Source organism: Orbicella faveolata, unplaced genomic scaffold, assembly GCF_042242905.1.
Source record: "Orbicella faveolata isolate gen_17 unplaced genomic scaffold, um_ofav_v1 contig_47, whole genome shotgun sequence".
Taxonomy (NCBI): Eukaryota; Metazoa; Cnidaria; class Anthozoa; order Scleractinia; family Merulinidae; genus Orbicella; species Orbicella faveolata.
In genome coordinates, this window is record NW_028301577.1 from 2664510 (window position 1) to 2685048 (window position 20539).

Below are 20539 nucleotides of genomic sequence, written 5' to 3' on the forward strand. Positions count from 1 at the left end.
GTCTTTTCGAATAACTGATTAGATACAAAAATCGAACGAAAAATCCGTAGTAAGAAATGTGGATCCGGCACTGGTTTTTTTTTTTCACATCAAGCATGTTATGAAAACAATTGAGTGACATCAGCATGTCCATACACTGCGCAAAATAGATACAACTGAAAAAGTGATCTTTTTAAAATAAATATCAAGACAAAGTCAACATATTCTCCTAAGAGCAGCATTAAGAAACACCATGGCGGAGACATTTAGTTGCTTTCTTTCTTCAATGTGGCGAGCGGGACACTCGACGCTAAATTCATTTACCACTTCATTTACGCGGATCTAATATATTTTGAGGATATTCTCATGACAAAGTAGACCAAACAGAGACAAAGGCGCGTTGAAGAGTTCTGCCAACCAATTTTGCAGATTACTTGATTTCTGTGCCGATTTGTACTATTTGTAGGCGATGATTCATGTTTAAAAATACAAAGATTGTTGTCAAGCCTACTGAGCCCAAACAAGAACGAGAATCACCAAGAGTGATCCATGAGAGTTGCATGACAGTTTTCTTTAAGTGTCAGCGCGGGAGTGGGGAAGAAAAAAGAGAAAAACTCTGCACGACTTTCAAGAAGAATTTGAGTTAACTAAAATTGCGCAACAGTCCACGAGTTGCTGACAGAGCAGATTTTCATGCCCAACAAAAGCCAGAGCTTGAACTCTTGTTGTTTCCATTTGGTCCTAATTGATTGTTCACCACTAACGAATCACACTATTATGCTTTACCCAGTCCAACAATCGCTCATCATCTCAAAGCTAAATCTAACCTGTGTTAACCAGACCCCTCTGGGGTTACATCAGACCGGGGAGGGGTCTTATAATCGGAGAGAGTTTTGAGTCTAGGAATGGGAAGTCTTGTCACCAAGTAATACACACCCACCAGCAGTGATTAACACACAATAATCATTTTTGTGGCTGACCTTTTATTAACCTTTCACCGAAATAACAAACATTTCACCATTTTGTATATTCGTGTTTTTCACGGCTTACCACATTTGATTTTGGTAAAAGAACCATATTCCAAGTAAACCCTTTATTGTATTACGACCGGCTTTGCTGCGTTGTGTCCTGTCCAAATGTCTTGGTTCTAAACACAAATGACACCGTGTTGCCAGCCTCTGTTACAGCATCGTCCTGTCAGAGAGATGGTGTTACGATCTTATTTTGAGACGCTTAAACATATCGAGACCATAGGAAAGCTAACAAGGATTGTTATATAGCTGTAGTTTAGTTGAATCTAACGCGCGCTCTTATTGGTAGATTTATGGTCACATGGCAAAGGCTAAATCTAATTGTCGCCCCGGCGAGCGATAATTACACAAGACTGCTTTTCATGAAGACCGTGTCTAAAAATACTTAAAATTAAGACATTACTTTAAACTGTGGCGACTTAATTTAGATTTGAAATCGGTCAGTGAAGATGCTTGTCTTAGGTCTATAGATAAGTTGTCCCACAACTGAGCTCCGCTGTACCAAAAACTTCTCTTAAGATAATCAGTTCGAGGTTGTGGAAGAACTAATTTGTTTTCGGTATTCCTTAATTACTGGTCCCTAGGTAAACAGTTAATTTTGCTTTCCTCGGGACCAGTAAATAAGTGGATAAGGTTTAATAGATCATAGGACAGCTAACAATGAAGGTTTCATTTTGTGCGCCAGTGCTCGACAAGTGAACGGAACCCATTGAGAAGGACGAGTCCCGTGCCTTCATGTTACGGAATAATCTCTGGCGCTGTGGGAGAGTGACCCAAATCTGACTCAGCCTTCAGCTTCAACAAATGAAATGCAAATGAAAAAGAAGGGAGAGAGATGTACTAAGAAAAAAGTGCTTTTCCATTTAGAGTTCATTAAAATTACCCAATAGCAGCACAGCTATCAATGATGTGAAGGGCTGAGCACCTTTAAACACCAACCATCTTGGGAAGAATTTAATGTTTATAAAACCTTACTACTGTACCCTTATTCTGCATTACCTCAAAGTCTGAGCCAGGAATGCTTGGAGATGGAAAGTGCTGCCAATCCATTAACTCTGCTATCGACAGAGTTTTCTAAAAAAAACGTTTCAGAAAGTAAATTAAACTTGATAATCGAAACCCTTGTTTTGCACAAAAAGATATTTGTAGGACTTATAGTGCGACACGTCAAATTCTACCTCAACTTCGTCTCAGTCCATATAAACACTACAAAGAACTCTGTCTGTAAGTGTCACAGATGTACTATACCTCACGTTCGGAGGAATAACATTTACTGTGACTGCTTGTCAAGCCTGGAACAGCTTACCGCTATCAATGCGGAAAATAGCGTCGCTCAATTCTTTTAGGAACTCTCTTTTGAAAAACATTTTTGAAGAACAGCAGCTTTTAAATCATTTTATTCTGTGATTTAGTTATACTTTTATACTTTTAAATGATTTTATCTCGTATCTCTTGTATTTTTATTCGTTATATTATCTCATAGTTTAGCCATAGTTTTAACATCCGTATAGAACATAATTTGTAGAGGGCCACTGGTTTGTTAGTATTTTTATACTATTTTAGTGCTACCCTCTTTAAATAAAGTCTTTACTTACTTATTTACTTACTTACAATAACAACTTTTTTATCGGGTACATAATAAGAAACGACCGGGCCCAGTACGGGGATGCTTAGGCACGTGACTTGGTTTACCCAAGCTCACGTGACAAATAGATTCCCGCCATATTCACTAGAGAAAGACGCTGTGGCAGCGTCGAAAGCTTGTTATCGTTAGAACATTGACCCTGCCTCGGTATCTCGTTTCGTATTAACTTTTTTTATCTTTCTCGCGCGTTTTTCGGCGCTTAAATTCACTTATTGTTCACACCTGGCTGCTGTTGTTATCACATCTTAGCTGACAGGGCCTGGTGGCGTGACGGCTTGATTGGTGATTGGCTGCTGGCTCTGATTGACATTCCTCGTCACTTTCAACCTTGATAAAAAGCCAACAAAATGTTGTGGTTTAAAATATTTGAAAAACATGTTGCCAATCATTTTCAGTTCTCAATTCTTATAACCCGTTACTGGAATAGTCGAAAGCGGTAAGAGTTCTCAAACATGACCCACCTCTGACGTCACGCAGTTACACTGCAGGAGGTCGTGTGTAAGACACAAGGTGTTCTCATGTAGCGTGAACAAGTCCTGTGGGATCAAATAACAATCAATTAATACTAACGACTACGCTCCTTCCGCTAACAAAGAGACCAGGTTTGATTAGAACAGAGAGTCATTGACTATGGAGCGAAAACACATTGGCAACGACTTCTTTGTTGATCAAGGGAACAACTTGTGTAGTTTTCGCTTGGTGTCAGTTTAGTTTGCACTGCGTTACATAGTCTCTTACGCAGCCGTTATTTGGATCGTCATGCAACTTCTAACGTTGTGGAGGAGAGTTGCTTGACAATTTTACTATTGTAAATAGCTATAGCTATAGTATTTTCTTCTAATTTAACTCGTTTTTGTTATGTCCCCGTATTAGTAGGGGAGTTTTTCCCCAGCTAGGTGGTTGATGACATTTTTAATCAAGTTTCTATCTATCTATCTATCTATCTATCTATCTAACCCAAATAGCGGCTGCGTAAGAGACTAGCCAAATAGCGGCTTAGCCTGGCAATTTGCATTAAATACAAAAACCACCGTAGTTAGTAGCATTAAGTAATTACCTTAAGATCCTCGCGGGAAAATTCAACTTTTACAGCCTCCTTAGCATCAGCCACCGTTCCACTCAGCCCTTGCTTGGCGGTTTGACGCTGGTATATCTTTTCTTCAATGGTTCCCTGCATTAGTCAATCGAAGTGCTCTATGAGCAAACCCGTGATCGACATGAGCTACCTTTGCGTGAAATGGCATTAATCTTTTCATGAAACAGCACCAATGTTTTAAAAGGATAAAGCAAAGACCAAAGCTCCTTTACTGAAAGAAATGATTCTAACAGTAAAATTTTCCTAAGTGGCAAATTAGAGCCAGAAAAAAAGGCCTAAAATTAGACATAAGGCGGTTGAGATTAACTCTTCCCCAGCAGTGAAAGTGTAGAAATGTTATACCAATCGTTCTTTGCAACGTCTGCTGACCGAGTTATTGACACTTAAAATATAGACGCCTTTGAGTAATTACCGTTGTCAAGAGACGATAAATATGAACTGTCTTTTTCTGACCATCTCTCCACACTCTTGCCATTGACTGTTGAGTAAACAAAAACATGAATGAGGTCACTGAGACAAGTGGGAGAGGCTTAAGAATGCAGAAGACAAAAATACTGGAAAATAGAGCAGATGTATTGGCACGCTCTCATGTGAGGTGCCAATTGGGAAGCTGAAGCAGTTTTGCCACATGCGAAAAATTACAAATACAAACGAATACAAATCTTTATTCAAACCTGTATATCATTGGCTGGATTCCAGTCAATATCAAAGAGGACAAGCCTCGATGCTCCAATCAGATTCAATCCCACTCCACCAGCTTTAGAACTCAACAGAAATACAACTGTACCACAAAAGAGAAAGCGGACATCTGAGTCGACACTGAGTTTATGAGGTCAATGTATTACAGAGAAGCTTTCCCACTGAAAAGCGTGGAGACAGTGTGTACAGAAACCTTTTTCAACTTTTATTAGACTACTAGTAAGGATTGGGACGAGACTTGGGCGCAGCGTCCATACCGGCCTTTTGCGTTCGGGTTCACGGACAAACACTCGTCTGACCGTAAGAGAAAAGAACGGCTGACAGCAGTCTAACCTTTATGGATCGGGGCACATATATATATTTTTATGTTTATTTGTGTTTCATGCATACACATGGATTTAACAACTTGACTAGGGGTAGTGTACATTGAACGAGGGTGACTTCCACTATTTTGCTGTGAACACGACTATGTACAGAGGAACCAGTAACATGAAACTTCTTTTTCACATCTATAAAGACATTCAATGTCATTAGTCATTCGAAATACTAATTTTGTTGCATAATCTGTCTTAGGGTTTCAAACGCTGAGGAGCATGTCCTCCCCTAACACCAAGACTTCATACTCTTCAACCCCGCAATCCTAAAGTCTTGAAACGAAAAATAGTGAGGGCCTCCGGGGATTTTGGAGAAAAAGGGAACATGATCATTTATTTCAAGCGAACAGTGATATTTTTTCAATTCTTTGAGGGAACAGGGGATATCTCTACTTTTAAAGGGAACTTTGACAAAAAATCTTAGGGAACACTGGAATTTTTTAACAGCGAACAAGGGAGAAAAAGTGAAATTTTCAAGGGATCAAGGGAACATGCTACCCCCCTCCCACCTTGGGAGGCCCTTAATAGTTCGAGATGTCGGGGGTTCGAGATAGCTGATGGTAAGTGACTGAAAAAGTATCCACGGGAAGATGAATTGCGGGAAGCTGGAGGTAGCGAGGTCAGTCTACTGTGTGTACAACTCTTAGTCCTCTAGCTATAGCTGCAATCAGGCCCAAAAGAGTTGAGACATTTTTGCAGATCGGACATTTTCGAACCGAGTTCGTGCGTCTCTTGATAAAAGAAACACCTTTTTCGTCAATAGCCACCCCCATCCCCACATACCCCCCATCCCCCACACCCCCCATCAATGTCGAAGCAGAGTTTGACGACGCTGTCACGCGGTTACATCATTGGAAAGGGGGGAGGGGCGAAATATGAGGAATGTACGTAGGACAAATTACATTTGGACAGAGAAAGCTTTTTTTTCCGGGCGGTGTCGGCTACCTTTGCCCCCGATTGTCTGGACTATAATTTGAAAAGTAAGAAGCATACTCGGCGTTCTCATTTAGGAAAACTCAAAGACCGGATTCAGCATTGTGCTGCCTCTGACGGAAAGCCTCGTCTCGCGCTTTTAAAGTGAAATTATTACGTCACAAAGGTTTACACTAAGGATTTAAAAACACTTACAGATTTTGCAGTGCTTATCATTGAAACGATCCACCAGTGATTGTCGTTTGCTTGTCGGTGTCTTACCATCCAGTCGAAGAAATTCATAACTTCTGTTCTTACAGAGCTTTTGAAGTAAATCAAGAGTCTGTGGCGCGAAAATGAAAACAATCAGAGAATCTACGAAAACAAGCCTTTCTCAAGGCATGCATTTGCAGGTTGAACGGGCCCAGTTGTAGCTGGAAAATGATTGAGCGTGGTGGATCATGTAGAGACTGTAAAATTAGACTAATAAAGACTACAGCTGAGATCAAATGACAAGAACACACGACAAGAGTCGAAACAGAACTGTAATAAAACTACCAAAGTACAGCAAAATTCCCGTTAAAACGAACAAAATCCAGAAATACAAACATAAAATCTACCGCGATATAGCGATAAAATGTCATCACGCAACTTCATTCGAATTGCGAAACAGATCAAGAAATATTAAAGTTCTTCCATCCACGATCATGGTCCCCTTGTAAAAGGCTCTACATTCCGAATTTTCTATCGACAGCTCATTCACTATATATCTGCCGCCTTAGAACACTACCTCAAAGGCATGCAAAGTGGTGTAACATTGTAATTAAAGGCAATATAACAAAGATCATGGATGTTTTCACACAAACTCGTGGTGCGTAATGTTCAAGGACCATTTTTACCTGAGTGTAATTTGACACAAGCACCACTCTCTCTCCTTGGCGGTGTATCTGAGCCAGTATGTGACTAAGAACTTGAAGTTTTCCTGAGTGGTCTGTGGTGAAGTGATCAGGCTTGTAATCCTTGGGAAACGAACGATCAAGGCCTTCAAACACAGACGTGTCCTGAGTCTGAACAAATGATTAAAAGAAATAAAATCAGTTTAAAGAGTATTACAACGGTTTAAAACGTATTAAGAAGACTAAAAAGTTAATTGGGGGGAAAGCGTCTCAGGATCCTGACAGCGACGCCACGTGAAGAAACCATTGTGAGAATGTTTGGAGTTGACGTAGAAGACTGCCAGCAGCTCCAGTAGCTGTAGATCTTCCTCCGCAGCGTCATCGAACAGGTTTATCACCTCAGATGAAAACCGCGAGGGCAGTTATAAGAAAAATGGCGCAGGTAAACCTCGCAGGGAGTCGGATTGAAGCAAAAAAGAGCCGCACCTCTATGAGCAGAAGGCGTGGGGAATAGCGGTTTGAGGGCAAATGGAGAATGTTTAGAAAAGCGGAAAGCAGCAGAAGTTCGCACACAAGACTTTCGTTTTCGCGCTCATTCCACATTTTAAGTCGCTTGCACAAGACAGCGTCTCAGGGATGACAAGTGCATGAAACGGACTGCATTTCCTCGTCGGATGTTCTTTTCTTCTGCTTGGCTCGCGTAGTCTCGCGCTACAGAATGGGCGGTCCCGCGCGAGCAACCAAAAGTTCCTCATGAATCCTGTCAGCCTGCACGTTATTCCCGCAGCAAAGAAACCCCCCCCCCCCCCAAACCTAGCAGCTATCAAAAAAGGACGTTAACGCCACAAAAAGAGCTCCCTAAATTTGATAACCAAATTGTTTCACTTACGCACCCACAGAGTACAAAAGTTTCTTTACAACCTATCCTTTCTTAATCTATATTTAACAAATAAAGAAGCCTAGGCCGTGTATTACACTGTGATAAAACACGACGGGCATTTAAGAACACGAGGGAAATGTAGAAAACACTCGCCTGCGGCTCGTGTTTTCTACATTTCTCGAGTGTTCTCAAATGTCCGTAGTGTTTTATCCCAGTGTAATACACGGCTTAGGCCTCTTCATTTGCTTTATGATATAGGGGTAATGTGGCGACAAACAATAAAACACGCTTTTTCTATGTTTTATACTCTGATAAAACATGGGTTTTCGACCAGTCAGACCGCGCGCAGGGTCCTATCTATATTATAATTCAAGTTATGAGGACAAACATTCCATCTCTTTAGGCTACTACTAAATCAACATCCAAACGTAAAGCTTAGACTGAAATGACACACGAAACTCACCTCATCCATGTCCCAACTGTCAGCTATCTCTTTTGCCTCTTGGCATTGTGAATAAATGAGGCTGGGATCATTGCACAGTTTTTTTAAAGCACCAATGCACACCAAGTGTCGTGACCCTCCAAAGGAATATGACGTCAGACATGACCGCACAGCACGCGATGTAAGAAGATGGCGATACAGTGAAAGCTGAAGAAGACTGGGCCGACAGAACACGACTGATTCCACTGAGAGGAAGCGAGCGAACAAAGAAGTGATAAGCTATGAGCTAGCAAATATCTCTGACTTTCTATAAACCGCAGTGACGCACACTCGTTGGGGGAGACTTGTTTTATAAGCTGCCATAAAGTACTCCCGTTCCACCGTAAAACTAAGGCGGGGTAACAGGAAAAAGTTGCCTGAGTGTGGGTTAAGCAATCACAGTAGCGAGATTTTCTTTCCAAAAGCCATTAAGAGAGATGGTGTTCGCGCTACATTTCCAAATCACTAGATGACAAAAATGTTTTTCTTATCTTATCTCTATTTAAAGGAATCGGACTACTCACAGGTTTTGCTAATATTGTGATAAGTACTTTACTTTTTTAATATTGTCAAGTGCTTAACGTTATCGTTAATGCGCGTACCTTTAGGAGGAAGATAGCGGCTGTTGACCTCTGCTGTCCGCCTCAAGAAAAACAAACTCGTCAACCTATTGAGCTAAGATACGAGAAAAAAAAACAAGGAAAAATATCTGTGAGCGAATTTATCTATTACCAGACAGTATCGGGGATCGAAACGCCCAAAAGTTAAACTGCGTCAAAGAAACGAGCTTGTAGCTGCAGAGAACGTTTTCTAATCATGTACGATTCTAGGTCCAAACTGGCATTTTCAACCTAGAATATAAACTCAATCAACTGAATGCAGTAAAGTTTATTTTAATGTTAGTTTTGAGAATTTATCGGTGGATCAAGACAATATCCACTGATTGATGATTATCTTTATTCTCATGTCCTCGTCGCTTCAAGATATATGATATTGTAAGGAGAAAATAGCGGTTGATAGCTGTTGATTACCTCAGCAGCTCTAAATTGACCTAGTAGTTTCTCCTCACTACTGGCATCAGGTTGCTGTCCCCGGACAATGGGTTCGTCGTACAATCGGCGAAAAGATGATTGTGTACCTAAAGAAACAGGTATCACCATTAAACATACCAGTGGTGGATCTGGGAAATCAGTGGGCAGAGGAGTGTCGAGCACACACCCCTCCACCCTCCCCCGCCTCCTATCTTTAGCTAAAAAATACGAGGGCCGAAGTGCTCTAAAATGTTCGACTTGTTGGGGTCTTTCTTCACTCCCTGCCCCTTTTCGAGCAAGAATGGGCTCACTTTGACTCAAAGTTCCTGCCCCCATTTCCCCACTCCACTCTCTGAATCCGTCAATCCGTCCTTTATCATTGTCTCGCTAACTCGCTAAATTCGTCGCGACCTTTGTTTTAAGCGCTTCTAATTTCCCGAGTATCAAGTGAGCCATATGGAACAGAGTAGGTGATGAAAATCACTGCCTTGTTCATGTCTAGTTTTTGTTGTTTTTGTTTTGTCACTCCATCACTGGGTAAGCTGTGTTAACAACCTGAGGAAAACTTGAACAATGGTAAACGGTGCTATTATGACAAGAGGAAAGCCGCGACACGTCATTTTTCCTTTCCATGCACAAATATGACACTAAGGAAGGCCTGATAATCAGGCTAAGATGAAACGTACCAAGAATCCCTGGATTACACACATCGATGAGTGAATGAAATTCTTTGAGGTCATTCTGTATGTCAAAGAAAGAAAAGAAATGAAATAAACAGTTTGACCGTTTCCTCCTGTACTTATACCTGGCACAAGTGTGTAGGCTTGGGGTGAACCTAATGTAGTCTCATTACTTACGGCAGTTAACTCTGAATCAGATTAGCAAAATACACGGGTTAGCTTCTTCAAGACAAAATTAGAACGTGAGAGATAAACTGATAGTCTTGATCAGGAGAAAATAGCGGCCAACCTGCACTGGAGTTCCCGTAAGAAGAATCCGCCGCTTTGTCTTGAGCCCAGAAATCATCTGCAAGATGAAATAAAATCAAACTGATGCCGCCCGACTCTTTTATTCCAAAGTGTGGGGATAGGATATCCTATTTTAAACAGCGGAATCAGAGAAAGAAGAAAAGCTAACAAAATTCCCAGAACTCACCGTAGCAGTTTTAATCGCGGTGTTTTTCAACCTGTGTGCCTCATCACAGATAACGAGTCCAAATTTTATGTCTCTGACTTCTTCTACTGAGCGTAGGAACATCTCATAGCTGATAATCATCACTGGATAAAGAGGACTGTTGATAAACTCCTGCAATAAACATTTAAAACTGTTAGATTAAGGCTGCGGTAGGATGACTCACCTACCACTACCATAGCCACTACCACTAGAATCATCTCGAAACTCGAAAGATGGACAGCCAGAGTCCAGTTCGGTGGGGAGGTGGATTTTTCACGTCCTCCGTCAGCTTTGGTATGAAATCCAAGAACGAGAGAACACTCGCCCGAAATACCTGTATTCAAACCTACGTTGTCTACAAGAAATGCTCTGTTGTACTTTTTCAGGGAACAGTAGTTTGGAAATTTTCTGCCAACACCTTGAGCTGAACCACAATTCTTCACCTTGACTCTCTTGTCGGAGTTGACAGTATAGACTTTCAGCCTCTCGTTACCAAGCCACTTGCGGAACTCAGAACTCCAATTCTGGAAACGGCAAGAAAGAAAGAATTTAGCCACGAAAAACCTTTCAACAACGTTCAGTAACTGACAGTAACAAAATAAGTAAAGAAGGCCTTTAGTAATGTGTCGAATGTCATCAATTACTGTATTGGTGACACAGTAAAAAGTAAACTTAAAAATACTATGGATAAAATATGCCATCCTGATATTTTTTTTTCTTGGTTTTGTTCTAATCTAAAACGAAACTAATCATATGATACAGTTAAATCCCGCTAATTCGAGTATATTAAATTAGTCTTGGTACAAAATACCTTGACGAGACTTCCTGGTGTTATAATGAGTGTTCGCTTGATTGAAGGATGTCCACCGTACACGCCTTGTTTATGAAGCGTCCTGTTGTAAAACATCTCTTGAAAATCAATTTAACTTGTACGAGTATTGCAGAATATAAAAAAGAATTTCAAGAGCGTCGGCAAAATTACGGCGGAATATCTAAGTGCACGGTTTTGTTTAATCAGAGCGCGACGCGAACGCGAAACTTAAAATATTTGTCATCCACACCAGTGACCAACCTGTCTCACTCCCACCAAAAAATTGCAAAGTGGTGCAAGGCCTGTACACACCTATAACAAGAAAAGGAGTTCTTCGACAAATAAGAAAACTAGCAGTCTTACCATATCAAAGAAATGCACTGAAGAGTTTTACCCAGTCCCATATCGTCCCTAAACACAGAAAAAAGAAAACAGTTTCAGTATCAGGATGAAATACCGATAGCGTTACAATGTTCGTGACGATGCATTAATTTTAAAGTGTACTTTAGTAGTTAAGTAACGTTACCAGCCAAAAGCGCGCGAAATAGCCAGCCAGCAAGACATTCCCACGTCACGACCATGAAGCTATTTCGCGCGCGGTTTGGCACAGCAAACGTTGTAATCAATTTTCGACTGCTGATGGAATTCTTGTAGAAGATTCCTACGTGATCCCTGAAAACTGAGTAAGCAGGTGTTTGCTCTGAAAGCTAAACGTTCCGATTTGTTCACTTAGCTCCTAATCCAAGCGGAAATGTAGCCTTTTAGAGCCAAAGATATGAGTAATTTTCTCCGCACTTCAGTTCCTTTTCTGATCGGTTTATTCAGTTTAGTAATCAGAATTTTGAGTCAATCAAGAGCAAATATTATTTGGGTTGCACACTTCCTTTCACCAACCCATCACTTTTAACCGTTATATCGATTTATTTTTGCCTTTTCACACCTTAAAGATTGTGGGGTTTTTTTTGGGATTCAACGCATTTAGCGGAAACACGTCATACCTTAGCGTACAGTCGTTCAGTGCAAAGACTTGCAAACAAAACCCCGGCCCACTAAGTCTGATAATACTCACGCTAAAACTGCACCGTTTCCGTTGAAATTCCTTAACCCCATCACACACTCGTAAAGGAACACCACACCTTCCCTCTGATGGGGCCTCAGATGCTGCGACAAATGTGGGTCCACCACAACGTCTATGATATCCAGTCCCCCTTGATTGTGTTCGAGCTGTGTTAGGAATGAACAAAGTGCGACAAGTTAAGTGAAAACTAAACAAAGTGAGCCACTAAGGCAATCGTTAATACACTGCGATATGTACATGCAAAATAATTCAACAGCGTAAGGGTCCGAAAGTAAGAAATAACATTTCGCAGTTGTTCGCAAATCTCGAAAGTAACACACCCCCAAAAATAGCGGCCTCAAACGCAACTTTACTTTTCAGATACGAAACAACAGATAAAACAAGCCTTTAATAAACTTATCTAGTTTTTCATTTAAGTTAAGACGGGCGTTACTGTGTTCAATACGACGATGAATAATTTTCAACATGTTTTATAGACTTTCTCGAAGCCCTCTCGTTCCTCTTCGCCGCCATCTTCGCACACGAGTTTTGAGCGTCGCGGACATTTCTCTCGCAACGAACTTGGAGTTCGAGCTCGACTAGTGAGCAAGTCCACTAAGTGTACTATATGGTCCAGAGACTGATCGCCTTAAATTTTTATCATGCAGTTGCAAACCTCCGAAAGTCAAACTAACGATAGCAAAACGCTGCTAAATCCGAAAATACCGAGGGAAATTACCTACAGGACTTTACGGTAGTTTGGCGAGTTGATAGAGGAATTACGTAATCGCCATGGAAGGCGATACAACTGACGTTTCGAACGTAAGCTGTTCATCAAAGCAAATTCAGAAGTTTGAAAAGCGGTTACCTGATGAGAAGCACTGGGCCGAGGCATGACAAGAGCTCCAGGGGAGTTGACGTCATGACGTGACGTCACAGCCTTCCGGGTTTCCGCTTTCACATCTGTCTTCACGTTGCAAACGAAAGGCTTGTGCAAACCTTGGTAAAGAATGCAACATGGAAGATTTAGGAAAACGTTTGGTGAAATTTAAAATGAGTTTGGTTTATGAGGTCGTCACACTATACGGGACATGTTGCGGGAACGTGAAGGCGATTTTGGTTCATTTCTATGTTGTATCATGAACAGTTTGCAAGGGCAGTGCAAACAATGCGATTTGAAAATTAAGGTCATTATTTCACTGTTTCATGGAGCACGAATTCAAATCCGCTGAATTTCATGCAACATGTTACGGTGACAAAATTTTGTTCCGGCAACGGAATTTTTCCGCAAAAACGGACATGTCATGAGAGAAAAACTGTCCGTGCAACATGTTCCCTAGTGAATGTCGACCTATGGAGTCTTCGAATGCCCTTCCCACAATCAACCACATCTAGCCAATCACAACAAGCGCAAACAACGCAGTAAACCAATCAGGACTCGAGACAAAAACGTGCAACCAAAGCCAAGCGCGGGAAAACGGTCGTGCTTCTGATTGGTTGAAAAGAGTACTACGCTTAGAACTGGTTAGATTGAATAGGAAACTAGTTACACAATGAATCATGTGTTTACTTTGCCTACTGTCGAAAACCCCTAACTGTGAGGGAAAATCGAAACGGCAGTGAAAAATCTCGCAAAATCGGCGAAAAATATATGTTGGAGAAAAAGCAGCGAAATCTTTCCGCGCCAGTTCCAAACAGGTCTATTAGTGCTGGCGACCTCCTCGTTAATGTGGACAACAACCACCCTTTGAAGTCCCAAGGCTTTATTTGGTAAATGTATTAGGAAAACATCTTCATGCTGTCCAATTTGGAAATAATCAGCTTGCGAGCAGGCTCACCGTTGAGTCACAAGCGCAAGCGAAGCTCTGATCCGACGGAAGGAGATAATATAATGGATTTATAAATTTATCGCCGGGGTTCCGCTTTATTTTCATCTTTTGTGCAAAAATACACATTGTTCAAGCGCATCTTACCGACAGAAAGCAGATTAGGACTACGGCATATATTGCAGCTCAAAGACCTCAAAGCTCCCCAGCAATAGTACGCTTCGTTAATCGGTTATTATACAAGAGTGCAATTCCGATCATTGTTCTCATACAAGGAAATTTGATAAGTGAAAGTAACTGTTGACTTAGATAATGGATTATGGATGTCTGGTTGTCATGTAAAGTGCAACCGCATAACCGGAAACGAAGAAAGATCGACTTGTCCTTTCAAATACATGCAACTGAGTTTCACTATCGGCATGGCTAATTCTGGACCACGCAGTCCTACACCAGACGACTTTGACTTGACCGCAATACTAAAATCCGGTGTACCCGGAGGTTTTTGGCCGTCAGACGGTGTCGTGCTTGCTGTTGCTAGAGGGAAAGATGGAAAGATTGTGTCACGGAAGGTCTACAAGAGCACGAGCACGCACGCTTACAAGAAATCTATCGAGGGGTTGGAGGAAAAGCCATTGCAGGGCGTAAAGGACTTATGCCTACTCAGCAACTTCTCACCGTGTGGAGACTGTGCAGAAAAATTGTGCGAGTGGAGCGCGCAAAATGAGGGGGTGTGCGTGTCGATTCGCTTCGCTCATCTTCATAACATTCACGTCCGTGTGCACAAGGTCGCCGAGGATAACGCCCTAGGTTTGAGAAAGCTGGTGGAGGAAGGCGTTCAACTGAAGGCTCTTTCAGATTACGACTGGCTGCAGCTGTTGATGATCGACCGGGGATTTGCCGCCAAGGATGAGTGGATCGCAAAGAGGAAGCAAGTGGACGAAAAAAATCAAAAGGATTTGGAGGAAATACTTCAGTCGACAAGCCTGGACGAGACACTGGAGAAGATGCGACTGTACTGAACAATTATTGAACATTTTAAGTTTCGAAACGGAACGTTAAAGTTAAACGAGTGAACAATGAGTATGAAAAGGAAATTTCCCAACCAAATGAACAGAAAAATTCAAATTTTAACTTATTGATCACGAACGAAGATGACCTCGGAGGACCTTATGGAGTGTGGAGAAGTATCATTTTCAGACTGGTGTTGAAAAACAAATTCAGTAGGAGTGGTAACGTCTAACGAGGTCAAGCGATGTTTAACCTCTTCCATTTGGAAGATTTTCATTCTCAATACTGAATCAAATTGAATTTAATAAAGTCTTTCTTAAAATTGAAATTCCCACATTCTGTGTTACGCTGGGATTTTTAAGAACGGGCTGAAGTTAGGACAAAGCACCGCCTCTCCCATTGGAAAATCTGGACCCTATTTACAGACTTTATTACATGTCTGTAGATCCTGAATTTAAAGACTTGGTACTTTTCCTTGTTAAAAACAGAATGTTTGTAAATTTACTCTACACACACTTTAGTGTTTTTGTGTTTTTTTTAACACACACTTTGTTTGTTTTACACGCACTTAAGTGTTTTTGTGTTTTTTACACACGCTTTATAATTTGTTTGTTTAATTCTAACGCAAGGTTACGTCAATTAAGCACAAATTTGCGTTGACCCAACTTTCTCCTTGTCGACTTTTCAAACAATTACAGACATTAATCTTCCGGATACTACCACTTAAGAAATTGTTTGTTGAGCACGATTTGTACGAATCGAACACCTATCATAATTTTGCTCCATTTCAGTACTTTCGCAAAATTTGGCAGCACTCGGCCAGTACGTTCTTCCAGTACGTTCGAAATATGCTTATTTTATGAGTACAGAGATGGAAGGAAGTGCGCGCTCCTTTTCCGCAACATGGTGTAGTTGCTCCGGTCGAGGAACCCTGGATACTGAAGTTCGTCCTGTTCTGGCCCCTTAGTCTGGCGCTCTTTTTATACCAGTTGTTCAAAAGGTAAATATGTGCCGGATGTAAATCAGCACTTATCCACTGGATGACGTTATCCAGCCTTTTAGAGAGCGAATTGCCTATTTTAGCAAATTTCTTTCCTGAAATTCTCCAAAAAAAAATGTCTAAATATCACAAAACATTTTCTAAATATCTCGAAACCCCCTCCTTATTATTGTGGCAAAAACTCGCCGATTTTGAATCTCTCTGGGCAAAATTTTAAAAGTTTTCTTGCACTATTTGACAAAACTTCAGGTTCAGTTGATTAAAAAGTATTGTAGTAGCACACCTGTTTGTTTAGAAGGTGGCCTGGAGAGTATGTGTATTACTGGAGGGGATGAGACTGCAGGTTGCTGAAAGCATTTCCCACTTAGATAATCCTCAGCAGTTAGACAGCTCATAACCTGAGAAGACAACATGACATAGTCAGTACATGTGGTGGGACATGACAAAGAGGGTGGGAGGGGGTAAAGACATGGGGTATGGAAGTGATGTCTAAGGAAACTAAGGAAACTAAGGAAAAAGATGCCTCCATGTAGAATATTGCAGATTGACAGGGGTTTTCATTGACGTTTTTAGCAGGAAGGCAACTGGTTTTCATAGGCGGGCAAAATGTTTTGAACTGAACTTCTTTTTAGCAACACTTTCCTCTAGATGATCAGGTAGACAAAATCATCCTGACAACCAGTCAATTTGCTCTGTGCCTGGATATTAGTGAAACCCCTGGATTGAAGAAAGTAAAGATCTCTTCAATAGAGACCTTGATTAGGGGGAAATTGATTCTGAAAACATCAACAGGATACCCAATTGTGACTAGTTATGCTGAAGTTTGGTATCCTAGAGAAGAAAGCACATATTTTGGGGTCAATGTAAAACACTCCCCAGTCCCAAGTTTTTGCATCTTAGGATGATTAATAACAAAGGCCATAGCATAAAGTTTCTTCTCACCTCTATCTCTTTTCCACCAATACAAAGCGTGTTCCCCTCCTGAAGAGATTCTAGTTCAGATGACTTGTAACCGGTACCTTTGGCAATCCTGAAAAATTCATATGTGACATATTATCTGTACTTTCCACTCTCGTATCTTCATGAAAATGACTGACTATTTTCTTCCTTGTGCTAGAAAATGTGGCTCATAAGGAAGAGTCTTATTGTACAAGGCCCTTTGGTCCAAGAACACGTGGAATCTTGCTGCATGTGCTTAGCAGAACAACTCCATGATAAATTACATTTAACTGCATTTAAATATCACTTGTAAGCATTGTGTCACTAGTCCACTTACTCCTTTCCTTCCAGATCTTTCAAAGATGCAGTTCTCCCTTTTGTAATTAGTATACCTAAGTGTTGAATAAAATGATAAATAGCCCAGAAAAACTAAAACTGATCAGTGAGATCTGAGTCCATTGTTCGATTACTTTTCTCAAGGCCTTTTGAGAGGGTGTGATGGAGATGAGATCCTGATGGCAATGACAATGCTAATGACAAAGAATGCATTGTAAGCAAAAATTGGATGCTACCAGCAATTACATTTTCGATTATATACTTCAGTATGTCTAGATCCTCTGACATTCTATATCTAAAATGAGGGCACTGGCCACTGGGTTTGAAGTTTTCCTTTCAAATTTTGATGAGTAGTTTAGCCACGCCTTGGACAAGCATCATTTTGCTTGCTTTATCTGTTTTACACTCATTTGACTTTAAGTCATCTCTGGATGAGAAAATCTTAACTCCCTTTTCTCTTCTACCCCCTGTTAATATTAAATACAAAATTTCATTTAATCTCACAGCACCATATAATGCAAATTAATGTGCACAAAATATACTCACCATCTCCTTCCCACTTTTTATGCTAAAATGATAAAGAAAACAACTTTTAATTAATGTTCCTCAGTGTAATTAAAGCAATTATTTACTGAGAACAATATGTAATGTTATGATTCTAATATTGATTTGTTACCTTTTTCTTTGACATCTTTCCCCTGAAAAAAGAAAACCATTGTCAATGAATGTAACAATGAATGTCAATGGAGTCTTTCCTTGCAAAAACATGTATAATTCAATCAAAATGTTTAGAAGTTTCTGCACATTCTACATGAATTTCTGATCAGTAACTTACCAAACAACATTAAAATAGAGGTAAGTACTTTCCTTTCCATCAGAAATTGCTGAAAAAAATGACAAACATAAAGTGTACTGCACTAAGAAACAAAAATAATAAGCACCTCAGTGATAACAAGGATGCAAGAGAAAACTTACCAGAAGGAACATTTTCTGTGGAAGAATGTTGAAGAGGGCATTTGAAAGGTTCTGACCTACTAGTCACTGGAGTGCGTGAAAGAGGTCTAAGGTTATTAACCTTTAATTTGTCCTCAGGTTTCAATAAGTTTGCACAATTTGTTGGAATTGCACTATTTGTAGCGCCTTTAAAGTCATTTTCACTGGTGCAAGGACTTAGCATGGCTTGGTCAATCTCGGAAACTTCACAACTGATTCTGTCACTGGGCATCTGAAAATTATATTCAAGGAAATACCTTGGTTACTGTACACACTACTGTAAGTAAACTGGGTTCCTCTCAAATAACCTGTCAAACTTAATTACCACAAGAGTGAAAAATGTAATAAAGTAAATGACTGGACTGAAGGGAGTTTTCATTATGTGGAACAGGTACCTAGAGAATCCTGGGAAGAAGTTGACCCATATTTGGGTACAGACATTCACCAGACCCGGGTTATTTGAAAGGAGGACTAGTAACGCTATCCACCAGATAAATCACTATCCAGTGGATAGCGTGGCTTGTTTTGTTAACAGTTATCCATTGGATAGCAATTTATTTGGTGGATAGCATTATCCTGGCAGCCCTCAAACAAATGGGGCCAGGAGGAAGAACTGTCAAGCCTTTTATAATATGTTGAGTTATTATCACATTTTGATTGTTCTTGCAGTGCTTATGATCTGTAGTTTGTGTTGTCTGATCATCTGGGTGAGGATAGTTCTGAAAAGAACTGTGGTTAATGAATGATGTTTCAACAACCTGAGTGAAAGTCATCTTCAGAGTAAAGTGAATAGTGTTAGTCGATTTCAGAACTATCCTCTCCCAGACAATCACCGGGACGATCATACAAGACGAACTGCTGATATTCCTGGTTTGTTCAAATTGTTTCCTATGTTACTTATGATCTATTGGAGGACAGATGCATGGACAATTTTTTTGTTTCTTTATTATTTGAAACAAGCAGATTCCATGTTGCCGTGCGTCTATTCAGTGACAGATCATAGAAGATGTAAAAATGTGGTAAGTACATCAGTGACTCACTCACCTAATGAGTTATCTTCCACTTTTTTGTTCTTACCACATTTTGATGACATCAGTGATCTATTACTGAACAGATGCACGGCAGTATGGAATTTATTTGTTCATCTGATACTGTCTATAATCTATGTAGGGTTACACCATTTAGTCTAGAGCCATATTTCAGACAAAAGACTGAGTGAAATTCAAAGACACTTTCTGAATGTCAAATATAGCACTGCAAGTGAATATACGAAAGATCATTTATTTGAACTGCGGAGAAAGATATGAAGACATGATTGATCATCGCAGTTATACACAACTTGAGCAGTTGTGAAATTAAAGCCTGAAAAAAATTCAGGCCTGAACGGGATTCGAACGCATGACCTCTGCAATACGTCAGTATTGCAGAGGTCATGGGTTCGAATCCCATTCAGGCCTGAATTTTTCTCAGGCTTTAATTTCACAACTGCTTAAGATGATCGGTCATATCTTCAAATATAGCACTACTGGGCTCGAAAAAAGTGATGTCCAGTCGTCAAGGACAAGTACATTCTCCTTTTGGGCAAGTAACTTTTCACTCTCACTTGCCCCAAAGGCAAGGGATCAGGCAAATCATCTGCCAACTAAATTGAAAAAAGAGCAAACTAGCCCAGGGCAGGCAAAATTTTAGAGCTACTTGTCCCAAGGGCAAGCTGGAATTCAAGTTTTTTTTCAAGTCCTGCCTTGGGGATATCAGTAAAAAATTTTTGTTTTCTCTTAAAAAAACATTAAAATCAAACCTTTAGCTGACATGTTTCGCTACTATAACAAATGGACTGAGTTACTCGTTGAGTTAAGTTGAAAGAGCAATGTTTTCTCTTTTCTTCATGCACGTATCAGCTGTTTTTAAAACTACATGTAGTCTAAATCAGTGACTATGAATCTCGCAGGTCGCTTTAATATTCGTCCACAGAAGTCAAAAGGCAATCAAAAATTAGAAAGAACAAAATGTTACATTATTAACAGCGAAGTTATCAAAATTCAGCTGTGTTTTCGTTTATATGTAAGCTTGTGATGTTACCTGATTTGGATTTGATTGTTTGGCGAGCGAAACTGTTGTTGCACTCGTCGAGTTTCCTGTTGTATTTTCCTTGCTTCCAGCCAGAAACGGAGTGCAAAACTTCATTCTTTTGGCAGCTCTCACGGATGGAGCCGCGGAACGCCGCATTGTATTAAATTATGATTAGATCTTTATGACATTCATGATTTTCATTTCACAAAAATAATTTGTCCTTCGCGCCACTGAGAGGCAGCCTCGGTTTGGTGTTGACTTCACCCCAACCCACCCCTGTAACTAATTTCACTTTTTGAAAG

At 40.4% G+C, this 20539-nt stretch overlaps 2 protein-coding genes across 3 annotated transcripts; one reads left to right on the forward strand and one right to left on the reverse strand.

The window, feature by feature from the left end:
- Nucleotides 1-942: 942 nt before the first annotated feature.
- On the reverse strand, nt 943-20467 carry LOC110059993 (DNA repair and recombination protein RAD54B-like). 2 transcript variants are annotated; one of them, XM_089279749.1, is made up of 28 exons: nt 20247-20467; nt 18150-18399; nt 18010-18058; nt 17851-17872; nt 17721-17742; nt 17176-17230; nt 16842-16929; nt 16183-16297; nt 12934-13064; nt 12078-12232; nt 11372-11419; nt 11009-11090; nt 10641-10721; nt 10180-10329; nt 9994-10050; nt 9711-9765; nt 9025-9131; nt 8596-8668; nt 7976-8199; nt 6636-6797; nt 5953-6079; nt 4426-4532; nt 4164-4229; nt 3713-3826; nt 3117-3191; nt 2878-2982; nt 2010-2084; nt 943-1173 (listed from the first exon to the last, which is right to left on the reverse strand). In XM_089279749.1, the coding sequence occupies exons 1-28, from the start codon at nt 20391-20393 to the stop codon at nt 1081-1083; spliced, it is 2835 nt and encodes a 944-aa protein (XP_089135875.1). In that variant the 5' UTR covers nt 20394-20467; the 3' UTR covers nt 943-1080. The 2 variants fall into 2 exon arrangements, with proteins under 2 accessions (XP_089135875.1, XP_020622371.1); XM_020766712.2 differs by having other exon boundaries at nt 6636-6803.
- LOC110059996 (uncharacterized) lies at nt 14200-15227 on the forward strand. The gene has a single exon (XM_020766717.2). It carries the CDS (start codon nt 14215-14217, stop codon nt 14908-14910), a length of 696 nt encoding a protein of 231 aa, XP_020622376.1. The 5' UTR covers nt 14200-14214; the 3' UTR covers nt 14911-15227.
- Nucleotides 20468-20539: the final 72 nt, after the last annotated feature.